At 36.6% G+C, this 20532-nt stretch overlaps 1 protein-coding gene and 1 non-coding gene across 4 annotated transcripts in view; one reads left to right on the top strand and one right to left on the bottom strand.

Moving 5' to 3' along the window:
- drongo (Arf GTPase activating protein drongo) overlaps window positions 1-18341 on the top strand; it is an 88357-nt gene extending 70016 nt beyond the window's left edge. For all 3 annotated transcript variants that reach the window (XM_069836315.1, XM_069836317.1, XM_069836316.1), the window contains 2 exons: window positions 11785-11972; window positions 15761-18341. In XM_069836315.1, the coding sequence (XP_069692416.1) occupies window positions 11785-11972; window positions 15761-15811 (239 nt within the window). In that variant the 3' untranslated portion in view covers window positions 15812-18341. The remainder of the gene's footprint in view (window positions 1-11784; window positions 11973-15760) is intronic.
- Window positions 771-844, bottom strand: TRNAS-GCU (transfer RNA serine (anticodon GCU)). The gene has a single exon. It is a non-coding gene; the product is annotated as a tRNA-Ser (tRNA).
- Window positions 18342-20532: the final 2191 nt, after the last annotated feature.

The following is a 20532-nucleotide window of genomic DNA, read 5'->3' on the forward strand; positions in this document are numbered from 1 at the left end:
ATCCACACAACTCACATCAGCTGACAAGACGCCAGAACTCAACTGTGAGTGCACACAAATACTGTGAGACTTTAAATTGTGGCTTTCTGTTAACGTACCTCCAGTAACAAATGTATTATACAAATCTGGCTTTCAGGTAGTAGCTCCCTGTAAAGCAGGTTTGAATAATTTCAAGGAAAAATTGTTCCGGAGCCGGGTATTGATCCCGGGACCCTTCGCTTAGCGCGCGAATGCTCTACCGACTGAGCTACCCCAGGAACTATACACGACACCGTCACAATTTTTCCTTTTATATCCACACAACTCACATCAGCTGACAAGACGCCAGAACTCAACTGTGAGTGCACACAAATACTGTGAGACTTTAAATTGTGGCTTTCTGTTAACGTACCTCCAGTAACAAATGTATTATACAAATCTGGCTTTCAGGTAGTAGCTCCCTGTAAAGCAGGTTTGAATAATTTCAAGGAAAAATTGTTCCGGAGCCGGGTATTGATCCCGGGACCCTTCGCTTAGCGCGCGAATGCTCTACCGACTGAGCTACCCCAGGAACTATACACGACACCGTCACAATTTTTCCTTTTATATCCACACAACTCACATGAGCTGACAAGACGCCAGAACTCAACTGTGAGTGCACACAAATACTGTGAGACTTTAAATTGTGGCTTTCTGTTAACGTACCTCCAGTAACAAATGTATTATACAAATCTGGCTTTCAGGTAGTAGCTCCCTGTAAAGCAGGTTTGAATAATTTCAAGGAAAAATTGTTCCGGAGCCGGGTATCGATCCCGGGACCCTTCGCTTAGCGCGCGAATGCTCTACCGACTGAGCTACCCCAGGAACTATACACGACACCGTCACAATTTTTCCTTTTATATCCACACAACTCACATGAGCTGACAAGAAGCCAGAACTCAACTGTGAGTGCACACAATACTGTGTGACTTAAATTGTGGCTTTCTGTTAACGTACCTCCAGTAACGAATGCATTATACAAATCTGGCTTTCAGGTAGCCACAATTTAAAGTCACACAGTTTTTGTGTGCACTCACAGTTGAGTTCTGGCGTCTTGTCAGCTCATGTGAGTTGTGTGGATATAAAAGGAAAAATTGTAACAGTGTCGTGTATAGTTCCTGGAGTAGCACAGTCGGTAGAGCATTCGCGCTCTAAGCGAAGGGTCCCAGGTTCGATACCCGGCCCCGAAACAATTTTTACTTGAAATTATTGAAACCTGCTTTACAGGGAGCTACTACCTGAAAGCCAGATTTGTATGTTTCTAAATTTGTTTGAAATTGTACTTTTACATTCGTGTCTTCTCCTGTATTAATTAACATGTCCTGCAGCTCCTCAGATGAAGAACAATTGCTGTTCTGTTCGCTTTGAGCTGTTCATCAAAGCGGGAAAGGAAAAGGAAGTGGGTGCATGAAATAAATTAAAAAAAGAGGGGAACAAGGCGAATTTCACAGACTGTGTAATGAACTGAATTTGTTTGAAGACCGTTTTTACGACTATTTTGGGATGTCTAAACAACAGTTTGAGCAATTACATAGCCTTACAGAACCAAAAATATTGAAAATGACAACAAACTGGAGGAGACTGATTGGAACGAAGGAAAGACTAGCGATCTGCTTGAGGTAGATAAAAGGTTTTCGTTTGTATTTTAAACTGTATTTAATAATAATCAACTGAAAAATAAGTATTGATATAGAAAAGAAAACACGACTCAGAAAACAGTATTATTTCGTAGACAAAATTACTATTGAGAAGTACTGTTATTTCCCTCTTCCGGTTTATTTATGAACTACAGTACGTTTTCGTACAAATCTTTTGCAGAAGAAACAATAGTGGCAAAAAACCTAATGACATCGGAGGTGAGGTAGCTACCTCCAGGTCAGTATAATTAATTTCATTGGAAGGATTATGTATATAATTAGGATTATCTGACCACAATGAGTTGGTTGAAAAAAAAGGAGACGACGGAGGTGGAGTCAGGATACCGCATATCATATAAATGAGCATATTCCCGCACAAATTCAATTAATTTTTCCGTTTCATCGGCCATTTTCTACGAGATGTCTGCCGCGAACTCTGTGGAAAAACACAACTCCCTATCAGTCCGCCGCGAACCAGACTAGACCGCGGCATTAGGCCGCGCGCTGTTTGACTAGGATGATGCATTCTAACGTAATACAGAGTCTGTGCGGACAGTCCGCATTTTGTATGACCGGGCCTTTAATATAACTGTAATAAGAATTCACCTTATGCTGTGTATTGCAGTTGCTTTAGAATGTCACTTTTGTAATTGTTCCAGAATGTTGTACGCAACATGTATTTTGCATATAAACCCTGACTCTACCCTGCAGCTTTCCTTTATTACTATTCCTTTGTTTTTTTCTTTGCAGACTAACAAGACACATTACACCTCTTTATTGAGTCATATCTCAAGACGTTATTTTTCATGCAACATTTCTTCTGCAGTTAAAATACGCAATTGCTTGCAGTAGACATACCTACAAATTGTAAATGGCTTGTGCTACTGTCATGCAAATTTTTACTATTTCATGTCTTCCTATGCATTTTTCATTGTTATTCTCCTCTGCAAATCTCCTGCATATGAGGAGAACCAATTGCTGAGGCATTGTAATATACAGTAGAGCCTCTATTATCCGTGGTAATGAAGGGGATGGCCTGAATGGTTAATCGAAAAAATCGGATAATCCGTACCATAAAATATTTTATACTCGACCATGCCGAAATGTAGTAATTATACACTTGGTAGCAGTCCTTTAATGCATGTCATTAAAGTACACCTATTCATTAAAGTTCAGGTTTTCGATTATTCTCAGATATGCAATCGAAAGACGAGGGAAATGTCATGGAGGCTGGAAATCCAATACTGTCGCAGAAGGTTATGTTCTGTTACTATAATAATTAGCGTTAATTGTAAATAATATTCAAATAAATTCAATTTGTCATCTCGTTTTTCAATTCTAAATCAATTTCCAGGTTATATCAAAATTAGTTCATGTTGTTCTCTACATTACATCAAGGTCAATGACATTATTGTTCCTCGGAAAAAATAAATACTTTCGCGTATGCACACATCTCACAATTTACTAGCTATGCAGTCCACACCTGTGAAGTAACGGTTAGCACGTCTAGCCGCGAAACCAGGTGGCCCGGGTTCGATTCCCGGTCGGGGCAAGTTACTTGGTTGAGGTTTTTTCTGGGGTTTTCCCTCAACCCAATATGAGCAAATGTTGGGTAACTTTCGGTGTTGGACCCCGGACTCATTTCACCGCCATTATCACCTTCATCTCATTCAAACGCTAAATAACCTAAGCTGTTGATAAAGCGTCGTAAAATAACCTACTAAAATAAATAAAATACTGCACAAGGTCACTTCCGATCTTCAGTCAGATACAAATAAAATTAATACTTCTGAATAATTTCAAGTTAGAAATATGGTCGAGCATAAAAAGTCATATGGAACTTGCCTATAATGGTAATTAAGACTCTCGTATGAAATTTATGAAGCGAGCGCGAGTTTCAAAAACAAACATACTCGCGTCTTAATTACTATCATTATAGGCTCGTTGCATAATGTACTATTCGTAAATTTAGTCAATATTTAACTTTCGTAATTCTCTTCATGGTGTTGTGTTTAACATGCTAGGTAGTGGATCAGACGTTCTCTAATTTAAGTCTGGTTGTCAACGACGGGTTTTTAATGGGCAAGGAAACTCCTTGTAATGGCTGTCTGTCGAAATATATGGGTACTGGAGGTTTCGTGTTGTAGATTTACATACTTTATACACTCAAATTTCGTATTCTGATGCGAGATGAGCCACAGTTTCTCTTTCCCCAAACCAGTCAAATATTTACACTTTTTTTTTTCGATTCTTAGCACAATGAGATTCCTTTTGACGCATGTAGAAAACATTTCATATAGCAGTTATACCATACCAAAATTCGAACAGTAGACCAAACTGTGTAAGGGAAAAGGCTGGTAATAACACTCTCTAGAAAAAAAAATAACGTGTGATAATGGTAAAAACGTAATACGGCGAACGTTAAGCTCCGCCCACGACCCCTTTCCACTTTTCGCCTACAAGCTCACCACACACTCTACGTGATAGGCTAATGTTGTGTCGAATGCACATTTCATGTGGGTGGGGATAACTTCCCCTACTGGCGATCGCCGTATTACGTTTTTTCCCAACGTGTTAATACAATGTACAGTACTTCATATAATTCTGCAGCAAAAAAAAAAAAAAAGGGGAGAGAAAGACACGGTTAATCCACCACTCGGTTAATAGGGTGACGGACATTCGAGATTCTACTGTGATGACTTTTGCCTCTTGTGTGAGAGACAGAGACGGTGATACCGGAGTCAGAGGGAGGGAGAAATTGGTTTCCCGCTGTGTTAAATATTTATCACATTGTACCTTCTAAGATAATCGTGCTGTAATTTTTATGATTGACAGGTGAAGGTCTGAGGAAAGCATAGGAAAAAAAATCGAAATCATAATCTTTTTTGCAAACAGAGAAAAAATAGTAACTTCGGAGTGATCTGTTCAAAATTGACTTTACACCTTCAAGAGTTGCTAAGTGACAAACTTTTTTGTTTTTCACGTTGGAGGAATGAAAGTGAGAGAAATGTTGACATGAATGTAAATTACTTTTAAAATCTTTACTGGTTTTTGAGTTACAGCGAGTTAAGGTAAGCGTTCACTACATCATATCGCACTTCTCGTACGAATCGCATGCAACGGATATTTTAAGTGCAGTGCGTTCACTGTAACGGCTCTACCTCATCGGATTCCCCTATCAGCTGTTCAAAACATGACGTTGTACGATATTGACATTGCTGAAAACAGAGGAGTTGAGGTTAGGTCTTAATTATGATTGTTAGCGAATAAGAATTTGTAATTACTTCATCTTAATTGAAGAGAAAGAAACGAAAGAAATATTGGTTACATAATATATATGTAAGAAATGACTTGATTACTGTAATGGGACTGCCTCAAATTATATAATTCTTCGCAATTTTCTACAAGCGAAATAAGTTTTCCGTCTGCCATTTTGTCGTGACACTGAACATGGCACAACATAATAGTAACAGTTGACCAATTAAAATTGATTTATTAAAGAAGGCCATGATCGCACACATCGGAAAAGTTGCTCATCCGAGAAACGTAGACGGATTTGCCGAGAGGCGGTGCGTCTGATACGATGTAGTGAACGTGGTTACATAACAATTACAGCAAAGATAGTCTTTTTCCGATCCGTGCGATTCTTTCGATGAGTGCGATGCGATGTAGTGAATGCTTACCTTTAAACGACCATTTCTGCTTTGTCAAAGGACTCAAGCCTTTTGTCTGTTAAAAGAGGAGGAATGTTGGAATAAAAAAAAACTCGTGAACTCTAAATATCAATTGTGCGTGGTCTGCATAAAACACAACCTTTTGTCTCTCTTTTATCACTACCACTTGTTTTACTGAACACCAAGGTGTAACAGGAATATTCTTTCACGTGAATGAGAAATGACTTGCTTTTTGTGCAAATATAAATACAGAGGAAAAATGATAAGTGTGTGTCAGCTTGACCGTGTGTGTTTGTTTTCTGTTTTCTTGTATGTACATGTCTTGAGTGATGCAGGCATTCTAAACAATAGCGCTGTTCTTCCAGAATGCGTTAAGATCGAACACTGTACTATAACCCATATCCTTGTAATAATTGTGCAGAGGAAACGGTTTGACCTAAAATTGCTTTTTTTTTTCGGACATACTTAGAAATGCATTCTCTTTATATCTAGCAAGCTACTGAAGTTCAGAATTAAATAAATGCTCGACTGCCAACGCTCCCTTTGATAGCGATATTCCTTTATTAGGCCACGCTGCACTCCTGTGATTCGCAGAAGCTGTGAAGCCGCTGAAGTTCATATGCAGGAGGTTTGTCGCTGAGAATAATGTATATTCTATAGTTCGTCAAACAGTAAATGAATAGGCCTGCTTCAATATCTTTCATGAGTGAAGAAGCTAGAGAGAGAGATATAGGCCAACACACAGAGACAGAAGGAAACAGACAGAGCAGTGTGTGTTTGCCGTGGCTGAGTAATGTGGAATTTATTGTTCATTACGAGATACAGGGTGTCTCAAATAAACAGGCTTTTTTAATTTTCTGAGAAAATTTTCCCTTTTGATGTTGCCAACAATTTTTGACTGATGTTATACCACCAGCATTCCATTGTAAGATGTTTAGTTGATTCTGTACCATTAAAGTAGTCTCCGCCCGGAGATCCGATTGGGGGACTATTTTACCTCCGGATAATTTTACCTTAATGGTACTCTTTTCATATTGGAGTTAAATGGCAAGTTGTAGCCGATTTAAGTGAACACCATATTTTAACGTTTTGGTGGCTACTTCATTCACACACAACCCCCAGAATGTCTGGAGGACCACACCTGCTGTTGGTCGACGGGTCCATTGGACCTAGCTGGGAGATCTTGTTGATCACCAGCTTTCCCTCCTTAAGCCACTGGAGGACGATTTTAGTGCCATAGCAGGTCAGCACTAGGAACAGAAAAGTAGAAAGAGGAGGAAGGAAAAGGAAATGAACCCCTAGGCCTCGAATGCTCTATTGCCGTCGGGGTCGAAGAAAGTAAGAGTTCAGTCAGAGGACTGGATAGGAAAGGGTAAAGAGAGAATTAGGTATTGAATAGAGGAAAATTATACCAAATTCAGTCATTAAATCATCAAGCTAACCAGTGCTAATTGATGAGTAGCCCCTCCCTTTAGTTCAGCTTGTAAAATTATTCTTACTAACAGCTGCACCACGGGAAGGTAGGGATGGGACATTGGGTATTTGTCCAGGTTGGTTCCTTAAAGCCTTCAATGGGAAGGATTAATGGCTCTCCCCCCTGTATCCGACAGATACCCTTTTGCAGCCATTATGCAACTCAAACCAAGAAATGGATTCGGAACACCTCAAAATCTGTGCTTCAGTGGCTGACCATGATAATATCTTTGAAAAATATTGGAGTGCAAGAGGTCAAATGACTATTGTCAAACACCTGGCATTAGAAAACAACAACAATTTTTTACTGTCATTTGTTTAATGATACTACGCCATTTGCAGAAACAATGTTTGACCATCATCTGTTTAACAATACTACACCAGAAACATGGATCAATGGAATGGATCTCAACAAGCAATAGCTGTTAAAACTTTTTATAAAAAATGGCGATAGTGTGGCCGCTGCTTGAAGGGAATATCAGCGTTATTTTAATATCGGAAGAAATGCTCCTGTTCCACAGTAACTTTTGTCAGGTATGCCAACATGGTAAACACATTCTTCGTATGGAAAATTTCTAGATTCCTTACACAGAGGCCATATTGGTTCTAGCAAGATGGGGCTACATCTCATTCATCATAGAATTTCTATGCAAGCAGTGCGCCAAATTTTCCACAATCGTGTCATCTCCAGGAATGGTGACATTGATTGGCCCCCCAGGTCTCCTGACTTAACTGGGTGTGATATATTTCCTAGGGAAGGTGGGGGGGGCACCTGAAAAGCACAGTGTATGCAAGTCGGCTACACACCATTGAAGAGCTCAAGAATAACATTCGTGTTGAAATCGAATCTGTCGCTATTGTGATGTTGGCACATCTCTTGATTGATCTTCATTGCAGGCTGTCTGAGTGTGAACATTGTCAAGGTCGTCACCTGCCGGACATAATTTTCAAAACTTGAATGTGATGGAATAATTTCGAATGTGATTGATGTTGTTACACAAATGGCAATATGTAATGTTACAATTCTTGTATCTTTATTTTCTGTCTCATTATGCAATGTATTTATTTTGTTGTTTTTAGAAAAGCCCGTTTATTTGAGAGATATCTTGTATGTGAGCATGCCATATGCCAAGAACAACTTTGTGTATGTGTTTCTATAAATGATCAACTGTGTGGCCTCCATATTCACCTGACTTGACTCCACTAGATTTTTTTTTTCTGGGGTTTGTGAAGAACATTGTATGCAGAATGAGTCGGTGGCATTGTTGATTTCAGAGCTAAGATAATCGCAGCTTTTTCGGAAATTACTCTCTGAAATTGAATCACGTAGGGAAAGAATTGGTTTCACGTTACAGTTTGTGTCATGTATTCATCAGTTGTTACATTGAGTTTAATGTGAACAAAGGGTAGAAAACTCTCATCTTTGCAGAGTGTGTTTACGAAATACTGAAAAATAAATCAGTCAATTTTACAATATTTTTATTTTATCCATACTCGAATGGATCACCATGTATGCCTGTCTTTCATCAATTTCCTGTTTTTGATCTTTCTATCAGATAATATCTTTCAATGTTTCCTTAAGCATCTATTAAATGTTGGTATAATTTTTACATTCTGTCATGAACAGATTGTTCGTATGTTCAGGATGAAGGGCACTTTATGCTTTATGCTTTCATTGGTTATCATAATTATTTTCTTAACATAACGTATTTGCAGGTTAAGACATGTGATTCAAGGAGAATATTTTAGAGCTCATTGAAGTTCTCAATCTTAACTGAACAAGGACTAACTTAGTGGTCTGAGTGTAAAACAAAATGCATTGAACTGTATAATATCTGAAGCTTCAGGTATCATTTGAGCTCTAGGCAAATTATACAATTGTTATGGTTGCCAACTATTTCTTACAACAACAAAAAATCAAGAAAATTATGATATTTTATTTAGACAGTCAATATACTAATACATTTACACAAAAGATGATTAATTTATGTTATATATAATTGTAACTGTACGCTATGACTCTTTACAATATAAAGAAAGTATTGTATTAATATAAATATTAATATTCGGACAGTATTCAAACACAAACTGCAAAGCCATTTATACCTGAACCCACACTTTCTAAAGTTAAAATTGCAATAGAAAATCTGAAAAAGTACAAGTTTCCAGGTATCGATCAAATTCCAGCAGAATTAATACAGGAGGGTGAAAATGCATTATCTAGTGAAATTTGTAAGCTTATACATGCTATTTGGGAAAAGGAAATTGTACCCGACCAATGGAAGGAGTCCATAATTGTACCTATCTTTAAGAAGGGAGAAAAGACTAACTGTAGTAACTTTCGAGGAATATCACTTTTATTGACGTCATACAAATTTTTGTCCAATATTCTTTTGAGAAGATTAACTCCGTACGTAGATGAAATTATTGGGGATCATCAATGTGGTTTTAAGTGTATTAGATGGACTATTGATCAGGTTTTTTGTATTCGACAGATATTGGAGAAAAAATGGGAATATAAGGATACAGTACATCAGTTATTCATAGATTTCAAAAAGGCATATGACTCGGTTAAGAGAGAAGTTCTGTATAATATTCTTATTGAATTTGATGAATTTAGAAATGCATATAGAGTATTAGTTGGAAGACCTGAGGCGAAAAGACTTTTGGGGAGGCCAAGGCATAGATGGGAGGATAATATTAAAATAGATTTGAGGGAGGTGGGATATGATGGTAGGGAATGAATTAATCTTGCTAAGGATAGAGACTGATGGTGGACTTATGTGAGGGTGACAATGTACCTCCGGTTTTCTTAAAAGCCATTTATAAATAAGTATTACATATCTGCTAATAATAAATCATTAATATCTGTTACATGAATCTGAAAGTTTTACATTTTAGTATATTTGATTTTCTAATCAGTCAGTTCACTTTCGAGTATCAATTAATTTGAACTTTTTTCACATATTACTAATAGTTTGTCAAATTTATAAATTATAACATTTTAATTATAAATATTAATATTATTTTTAATTCTGGATTTCTAGTAGAAAAAAATATATAATAGTAGTGTTTATTAATTATTTATTACTGCCCATGGTGCAAGCAATGCTGGAGCAGCTCTAATAAATAATGAAGACAGGAGATCACATTAAAGGGAGAATATCATCGAAATGATAGCCATCCAAATCTTGAATTTAAAATATCGGCATCCTAATCAATTCAAATGAATAAAAAAGAAAACGTAAATTAATGTTAAAAAAATACATATTGAAATTTTAAAAAAGAATATTCTGCGACAAAATTTGGTAGCTATCAAAACTATAAAAATTTATTGAAAATAAATAATATACATTGAATATTATAAAGATGAATAGAGATGGTGATTGGTGATGTTCAATGACGATTTTAAAATGGTTGATGCAATTGTCTGAAGAGTCTTATCGTCCACACCTGTGGAGTAACGGTCAGAGCGTCTGGCCGTGAAACCAGGTGGCCTGAGTTCGAATCCTGGTTGGGGCAAATTACCTGGTTGAGGTTTTTTCCGGGTTTTCCCTCAACCCAATACGAGCAAATGGTGGGTAACTTTCGGTGCTGGACCCCGGACTCTTTTCACCGGCATTATCACCTTCATTTCATTCAGATGCTAAATAACCCAGATGTTGACACAGCATCGTAAAATAACCCAATAAAAAAAAAAAAAAAGAGTCTTATCAGGAACCTTTAATTTTCTGAGGATCTCCAATGTAAATTTGGGAATTGTTCCTCGCGCACCAAACATAATTCCAATGACATTCCAATCTTGAATATTATATTTATGACTGAGATCATCACAGCATGGAAGGTAAATAGCGCGTTTCTCTTCATGTACCTGCTTTGGTTGATCTTCATTAATTTCAAACCTTACAGTGGGGTCAAGAATGAGACCAGTTTTTTTTTTATTTCGGTCAATTAAAAAAAATCCTTTGAGAGTACTTGGAAGTTCGCAGCCTCAGTTGTGTTTTACTGTCCAAATCGTATGGCAAGATTTGGTGAAAAAGTTTCCTGTTATTTATTAATCAGGTGACATGAATGATTGTATGTTATGGATAAGTAGTAAAATGACTATAAAGGAAGTGAGAGTACTCTGTGAAATCCTACCCCAACGAAATTTAATTTGGACTTACCAACAGTTGAACCTAGACCTGAAGCTTGAAAAATCAAAGCTCTAGCTAAATTGCTAACATTGTCCTGCATGCTCTAATGCAAGTGTTTAAAAAATAAAATAAAATCTGAATATTATGGTAATAAGACCCATGCACTTCGAATGTTTGTACCTTCCTTTCCTTCCCTCATCCTCCATGTCTTTTTTATTTATTTATTTATCTATCTTATTTATTTATTTATTTATTTATTTATTTATTTATTTATTTATTTTAATGTGTAATATACGAAATTGAAAAAAGACGATCCCAGGTCTTATCTCAGAAGCCAGAACGAAGCAAGTTCAAAATCTCCATTTTGAAATATGGTGAAATGAATGTTCCACTTTTCACACACCTTTATGATTTACTTCCTTTGAATATCGAAAAATATACACAATTATTTCAGTGGTGGACGTGCAAAGGGGCTTAAGTCACTTTATGAAAAATTTACAGGAGGAATTTTAAAAGATTTAAGCAACTGCTGGTAAATCCGAAAAGTGACATGTTTCGGCTATTTCATGTTTCTCTTTATTTTTTGACGCCACTGGTTTTAGAATCTCTTTTAGGAAACAGGTTTAATGAAGGAAATCTTGTATCACAAAAATAGTTACTTAAGCACTTTTGCCCGCCCACCGGAGATTTGTCCTTGAAATTCGGGAGTACCAAAATCAAAACATATATATGAATCAATCATAACCTAAAAATCCTTCTGCTTTCTGATACAAGAGATGTTTTTGCCGCCTATTTGATTATTGTGAAATTGTTAATAATGTCATAGTTTTCTGATGCTCTTTTCAGATGGCGCTTTTGGGTGGCCTGGTGTAGGAGTCAGTGGGATGCCCAATGGACAAGTTCTGAATGGCGGGCTTCCAACATTTCACCCGTCAGCCGCAGCAGCAGCAGCAGCGGCAGCATTTCCAACTAGTCAGTCTATGAACTTCCCGGCCAAGACGTGGCATGCCAACCCAGCAGGGAATCCATTCGTGGTGCGTATTTTAAAGTCAAACAATTTAACAAGGTTTACCATGTGGCTTGGTGTTCAAAATGAGAGGGATTTAATACCTAGGGATGACTGTTCTAATTTTACATGGTTTTCGTTAGTTTGTATAGGTAAATAATCTTGGGCGATTTTTATTTTCTTGAGGAGTGTTGTACTTACTTACTTACAAATGGTATTTAAGGAACCCGGAGGTTCATTGCCGACCTCACATTAGCCCGCCATTGGTCCCTATCCTGAGCAAGATTAATCCAGTCTCTATCATCATATCCCACCTCCCTCAAATCCATTTTAATATTATCCTCCCATCTACGTCTCGGCCTCCCTAAAGGTCTTTTTCCCTCCGGTCTCCCAACTAGCACTCTATATGCATTTCTGGATTTGCCCATACGTGCTACATGCCCTGCCCATCTCAAACGTCTGGATTTAATGTTCCTAATTATGTCAGGTGAAGAATACAATGCGTGCAGTTCTGTGTTGTGTAACTTTCTCCATTCTCCTGTAACTTCATTCCTCTTAGCCCCAAATATTTTCCTAAGAACCTTATTCTCAAACACCCTTAATCTCTGTTCCTCTCTCAAAGTTAGAGTCCAAGTTTCACAACCATAAAGAACAACCGGTAATATAACTGTTTTATAAATTCTAACTTTCAGATTTTTGGACAGCAGACTGGATGATAAGAGCTTCTCAACCGAATAATAACATGCATTTGCCATATTTATTCTGCGTTTAATTTCCTCCCGAGTGTCATTTATATTTGTTACTGTTGCTCCAAGATATTTGAATTTTTCCACCTCTTTGAAGGATAAATCTCCAATTTTTATATTTCCATTTCGTACAATATTCTGGTCACAAGACATAATCATATACTTTGTCTTTTCGGGATTTACTTCCAAACCGATCGCTTGAGGAGTGTCGTAGATATATAAATATTCAAACATTTCAAAGGAATGTATAAACTGCATATTTTCATTTCATTTCATAGTGTTCTGTCCAAGGGCAGCTCTTTCACTGCAAATCCAGCATTCTCCAATGTTTCCTGTTTTCTGCCTTCCTCTTTGTCTCCACATATGATCCATATATTTTAATGTCATCTATCATGTATTATCTTCTTCTGCCCTGAACTTTTCTCCCGTTCACCATTTCTTCCAGAGCATCCTTCAGTAGGCAGTTTTTTCTTAGCCAGTGACCCAGCCTGATCAGCTCAGCATCATTCTTTCCTCACCCACTCTTTCCAACACAGCTTAATTTCTTATTTTGTCTGTCCATTTCACACGTTCCATTCTTCTCCATACCCACATTTCAAATGCTTCTAGTCGCTTCCATTCACTTCGTCATAATATCCATGTTTCTGCCCCATACAATGCCACACAAAGCACTCTACTAGTCTCTTCATTAGTTCTTTTTCCAGAGGTCCGCAGAAGATGCTCCTTTCTCTATTAAAAGCTTCCTTGTCCATTGCTATCCTCCTTTTGACTGCCTGGCAGCAGCTCATGTTACTGCTTATAGTACACCCCAAGTATTTGAAGCTGTTCATTTGCTCTACTACCTCATTAGAACTCGCATGTTTACCTTCTATATTTTTCTTCCGATAACCATGGTCTTCGTCTTGTTTCCATTTTTCTCCATCGCATACTGCTCACAGCTGTCATTTAGTTCCAGTAGCATATCCCTTAGTATTGTCTCCTCTTCTGCTAACACCGAATCTCATGCACTTTATTCTTCTTCCCCTATTATCACTCCTCCCTTGTTCTGAAAACAGTTCTTCACTAAATCCTCCAAGTAGATGCTGAATGGGTAGATGATAAAGGGATCCTTGTCGTACTCCTCTCCCTATTTCACTTCCTAAACTGCATATGTTGGATCCATTACCAAAGACTGTTCTCCAGGACTGGAGCCAAAATTTAGATAAAATTTTGCATGTGTATCTCTACTGTATTTCTATAGAAAGTGTTAAAAAAAGAAACTTCTGTAACTCAAAGATGTAACTGTAATTGAGGGACAACTAATAATTCTTGTAGAGGTGCGGTTAACAGTGAAGGAAAAGCACAGCAAAGTTTCTTATTTGCTGGGGTGGATTTTGAAGACAGTCTTGAAGATAACACTTATATTTTGTCATATGTATGCTTACAACTTCATATATTGACGTATCTTATACTTAATTAGTAGATCTGGAACACATTCTTCTATACTGTCCATCCATAAACCATGAGCTGGGGACAACTCGCCACAGAAAATTGGCCACAGAGGCAATTCGCCACATAATTGAAATTCGTATCAAAGACAATTAGCCACACATTAAAATTCAAGGCAATACTCAAATTCGCAACAATTTATAATATATTTCTATGATAACACAAGACAAATCCAGAAGCTGTAAACTAATTCGGAACTATGGCGGAAAAAATTAGCTTCACAAAATCAGAAAGAGGCTCTGACAAATTAACCCTTAGTTGCCTGACCGTACTTAGAAGTACCGTGATTTATTTTGCATACTGGAAGACCTGGAAGAATAATAAACCGCCAGAAATTACGTGCAACCTGATAAATAAAATCCATCAAGAATACTGACAGCACTGTATATAGAAATACGACCTTTTTTAAAATAAAAAAATAAAAAAAAAAAGTAAAAATTTCTGAAAAAATTACTGTATGTTTTGAATTCATATTCTAACAACATTCACTAAAGAAAACGGATTTATTTTAATTTTTTCTTATGTCCGGCAACAAAGGGTTAATATAGCTTGGCTACATGTACACGAGACTTAGAGAAAATAAGAATGGAGTTGTTTGGTGCTGTGACATGCGTGGCGGGTGTAATGCAACAGTCACGTTATCAGAAGATGGAAGCAGTGTCGTCAAAGAACCGTCTGAACACAAGAATCATTCTGCAGGGCAAAGGAATGTGTAGAGAACATGAAGGCAAGGGCGGGACTTCCCGAGAGCCAACGTCTGTCATTATTCAAAATGAATTACAGCATATTTCAAGCGAAGCCAATGTGAATCTACCGAAGAAACCATCTATTAAAAAAACTGTGCGCCGTACCAGGAAGTTGCACCTACCACCTGAACCAAGGAATATTGACGAACTGAACGTTACAGCCGACAGATACATAGAGAGATTGGAAGGTGGTCATTCTCCTGCCAAAAAGAAGCGGAAGTACATCAACATGGACAGACGAATATCACGTATAGTTGAAGAATACCCGCGGTACAAGGAGAAGGCACCGTCATCCGGTACTTGAGAGCTGTAGATCACAACCTAGAAGGTCATTTTTGAAGTCAAATTTACATGTACATAGCAATTCACATACTTAGTGGAATTTACAATTATTAATCTCTGTATCCATTCGCACAATATAGAGCTTCTGGAAGTCATAGATTTATCTTTGTATCTCAGTGTGGCCAATTGTCCCAGTTCCCAAATTTCTGTGGCCAATTGTCCGGAACCGATAAACCACGAAAGAAATAAATTAAAATCATTAGTACCAGTTGCAGAAGACACAGCCCTGCAGTATATATTGACTACACCCCAACTCTGGCTACTAGCAACAGGCATCTATAATGAACACCGATCAAAATACCCCTCATTTCTAGTGAAAAACAACAATTGAATAGACTACAGTGGACTATAGTGGACTTTATGTTGTCGGCAAACAGCTGGATACATTAAGAAGATTGATTGATACTTAGTTAGTTATGCAAAGAAAGAATGCGTTTGAGAACTGTAAATGTTTCGTGTGTGTATTTTGTTAATGATTTTTTTTCTTGTTTCAGCTTGGTGCTAGTCCTGCTTCAACTGGGCATTCCAGTAATCCTTTTTTATGAGATGTTAGGCTAAACCCAAGTTTTATCTGGTGAGTGCATATGGTATATGGAGCAATATGCCTGTGAACATTCAAGTCTGACGTAAGACCATATTATTTTAACAAATGCCAAGAATAATGCGCTTTCTTAAGTAATTTGAAATTGTAAAAAATAAACTGTCTTAATATATATATAAATATATTATAAAAATATATGTAGACTTGTATAACAGGCACCATTACAATACGCTTGGAAATATGAAGCATAGAATGTATTTTATAAACATACGAAGTCTTGTGAACAAGAGGACGAAGGAAGACGGTAAATCTTAATCAAATACAGGCTGGAAGTGAAACAAGTTTATTGTAACACAATATATTAATTTCCACAGATAGTGGAAAGTGAAGATTTTTTTTTAAACATATTAACACATTCTTGTACAAACACAGATTATCACCTTAGCTGGTAGTGAAGTGGGGATTACCATCACTATTTATTTTTAACGTTAATTTTACTTGAAATATATACGTAAGTCTAAATTTGCATGTGACATATTCACACTCTGTTGATTTGTGTATTGCAACTTAATAGAAAGGACATAAAGTTCAAGGACGCACAAGAAAGCTGTTATCTGCCACTTGTATTTTATTTGTGAACTGGATTCCAGAATTTTACTTAAAATAAATTTCAGTACAATTTCTATCTTCCATTAATAAAACTGATCAAATGAAACATTGGTCGCTTTCTCAGTTTTTATGAACTACTTCAGATTCTCAACTGTAATAAAATTATTTTTATATCACTTTTGAGATCAAGAATTAATATAGAGCCACGAGGATGCTCTGGACTCTTTTTCGTGTTTGCACATTTATACATAATGGTTTGCAAAGATGATCTGTTAGTTCATTATTTAGCATTGTTGATGTGACTGTGTAGAAGTTTGAAATTTGTTTCTTTTTCTTATGTTCTGAGTGTATTCACATCCAATTTATGTTCTGTAAGGTCGTAATGTGAATATCATATACATCCCTGGTGCAATAATACTCTTATTAGATAAGATATGCTTCTCTGTCTTGGTGACATATGACATGCAAGTGGGAAAAGCAGCATTTAACAAGACTTGTTGTCTTTTCCAGGCTTTGAACCTTGTCCAAAACATTTGTCTTAGTCATTTTGCTTTAGTTTTCCTTCTTTACTACACTGGAGAACAAATGAGAATGCAACTGTTATAAATGGAACTAGGATCTGAATTAAATTAGTGTTCATAGGAGCAGAGTATGACAAGTAATCACGTTTATTTATTGTCTGAAGCAGTCACTTAGCTGGCCATGCCCAGAAATATTGTTGGGCTGGATTCTTTACAAACTTGTTCACTTTAATGTTAGATATTTAAACTTATACCATTGTTCATTCAGTTTATAAGAATCATCTTTTGTTTTGTAGAATCAGACTGTCATCTTAAAACACTAATCTGCATTTTAAGATATTAAAAAAAAAAAAAAGGTCGTATTTATACACAGTTCGCAGACTCTTACAGTATATTACTAGATTCTAGAAACTCCTATTAGTTCCCTCATTTTCTGGTGTTTGAGCAGTGATTTTTTTTCTTAACTAAGAACTAGGAGCTTGCCTGTAAAAATGAAGTCAATTTTCCAGATTATTGACAAGTGCTACTTGGGATGTTTCAGTCCTTTACATGTTTCTTAGTCATATTTTGAGTTTAATATTAATTTTAGAGAATTTATTAGGTCAGAAGTCTCCGTCTTCATTTATCAGGTGTATACATGAACAATATAATAGTTATGAAAGATATATTAATTCTAGATGGCCAACACGTAAAGGTATTGACTGATAACTAGATTAGTGGCCGTGTGCACCATTCTCGATCATCTAACCCGTTTATCAGCAATCACGGAAACATGGTTAATTCTTGACAATGATCAAGTTACAGATGCGGTGCACCGACATTTTCCCTCGATCAACTCAGTACCATCAGCTGACGGTACGCTCGCTTGAGAAGAATCATCTGAGCGCTAGGTTACCGCGTATAAAACAGCGAACGAACGCACTATGTCAATTATCGCTTCGTTTTTGTTTGTCGGACTGCTTTCAAACATCCTCACAATTTTCAAATAACAAGTTTCAATAGTCATGGAAGAAAAAAAGAAAAGAGCACCGAACTTCTCACAGTTCGAAGTGGGAATTCCTTTAGAACTCGTCAGCAATTATGCATCCATGTTATAGAATAAATGTACTGACGGACGTTCTCTAAGAGAAAAGCAGGCTACCTGGTTGGATTTAACCTCACAATTCAACATGAGTTATACGTGTTTACATAATTCCAAATAATTTGTAACGTAATTTATACAGTGGTTATTTCGTATTATTGATAATAATTGGGAAAATTTCAGTATACGGATACCTCACTGACAATTATCTTGAAATAGGCTACTAAAAAGAGCAGATTTGTATGTGTTTGTCGAATGCTCATCATCTTACTTACGAAAAGACACATTTCAGTGCCAATAATTAATTTGGGAAAATTTCAGTATACGGATACCTCACTGACAATTATCTTGAAATAGGCTACTAAAAAGAGCAGATTTGTATGTGTTTGTCGAATACTCATCATCTTGCTTACGAAAAGACACATTTCAGTGCCAATAATTTATTTGGGAAAATTTCAGTATATGGATACCTCACTAACAATTATTTTCAAATTAAAAAAAAAACAACAATTCGTCTGTGTATGTCGAATACGCATCATCACGCATACGAAAAGGAAGTTTTTAGTGCCAATTTATTTTGTGTGCACAAGGTTGGAATTTTGGAGTAAGAGGGAAAGGAAAGTATCCTTGTTCTGAAATTTATTCATTTATTTTGTATTCACAAGGTTGGAATTTTGGAGTAAGAGGGAAAGGAAGGTATCCATGTAATTTCTCTTAATTCAAGCGTAAATAGCCCAATTGTCCAAAACGTCATGTAGGTCCTAATAGTTTCAAACGGCAAATCTATAGCGTAATAAGTGATAATCTCGCATTCTACAAAATGGTCATTTAGTTTTGCTATATTATTACAGCCATAGAATAACTACTTTATTATTATGTTAACAAAATTGGACAATTAGGCCTAAATAATATTTTGTCCTCAAGGAAAGTCCCGATCTTCCAAAGCAGAAACATATATAAAACATTAGTCTATTTTGAGAAAAAAGAACATTTTTATTATTCATCTACAAACTTACTCTTTCTACAATAACACCAATTCTGTTATTTCCACAGTGATTTGCGTGTTCAAGATACATCATTTCATCTTCAATTCCATCAAGTACGTCAAATCGTGCCGCCATTTTGGTTTTCTCGACTTGACCATGTTCAATTCAAGATAATCGGTCCCACACCCGTGATCAAATTTGATCATCATCAACTCGCTTGTTTAACTTTGATCGAGATTGATACTCCGCAAATTGGCGTTGAAGACGGTCAAGTGCCGACTTAACCATGGTCAAATTTTAATCGAGAATGGTGCACACGGGCATAGGAGAGAGCCAGTCAATGAGGGAATGGTACTGCTGAGCGGAGATAATTGAAACTAAATATCTTAAAATAGTAATACTGAGAAGCAGATGTGTTTGGAGGCCACAAGTTTTTATAAAAGTTACGACAAAAATTTTAGAATTTAAATTTATTTGCTGTCTGAATATGTTACTGCTTTTCTGTCTTATAGTTACTACTTATAAACGTTTATGTATAAGTTACTGTACATCATTGTTCTTTTATAAGATTACATGTGCAATTACATGATAGCTACAGCTTTATCCTACCCGATCATACAATGTATGCTAATGTTACAGGAAAGAGAGTATGAAATGTTTTATATACGTACATATGTGCAAAGTGTTTGGATGAACTTGCAGCATTGTTACATGAAGTAATGGCAACACTTAAAGCTAAGTTTAAATTATGTTTCCTTTGAATGAAGGAAGTGAAAACTTATTCGTGGATCATTTTCATCTTGTTATTTAGTTCGTAATTTTACAGAGTGTTTTATACAGTATTTATTTATAATTTAAAGGAATGCTAAGGACCTTTTTTATCTGGTTATTCTATTAAGGAAAATTATACCTTCAGAGAGGAAAAGAAGTTTTGGTTCTAGGATTGTTTCTGTTCACTTAAAATATTAGGAAACATGATGACGATTATCTGGATCTATATCTGCTCTACAGCTGGAAACAAGGGCATAGGCAAAGAACTTACGGGCAAATCGTAAAACAGCGAACACTAAGCTCCGCCCATGACCCCTTTCCACTTTTCCCCTACAAGCTCACCACACACTCTAGCGGGAAAGAGTGGAAATAGGGGTTTAGGGTAGGGTGAAATCTAGTTGAGGAAAGTGGAACTAAAAGAGTGAATGAAAGCAAAAACAAAAGCAAAAGAGGAACTTCGTCCTGTCTCCCTCTTCCTCGCTTCATGACTCTCTCTCTCTCTCTCTCTCTCTCTCTTTCTTGTTTTTTCTTATGACTTTGCAGAGGGTAGTATTCGATCTGAGTATCTTCCTAACGAAATGCATGCACGCTTTAGACCTCTCGGCTGCCGAGGCAAGTTGGTGGTAGAAGGGAAAATGAATCTATATTTTATGTTCAAGGGAACTGCTATAACATATTGCAGAAATGCAATGTATGTGTTGGATATGTCTTAGTACGTATTTTTGTTTTGCCCTGAAAAAGGCATTTTGATATTGTA

This window comes from Periplaneta americana, chromosome 9 (genome assembly GCF_040183065.1).
Source record: "Periplaneta americana isolate PAMFEO1 chromosome 9, P.americana_PAMFEO1_priV1, whole genome shotgun sequence".
Taxonomy (NCBI): Eukaryota; Metazoa; Arthropoda; class Insecta; order Blattodea; family Blattidae; genus Periplaneta; species Periplaneta americana.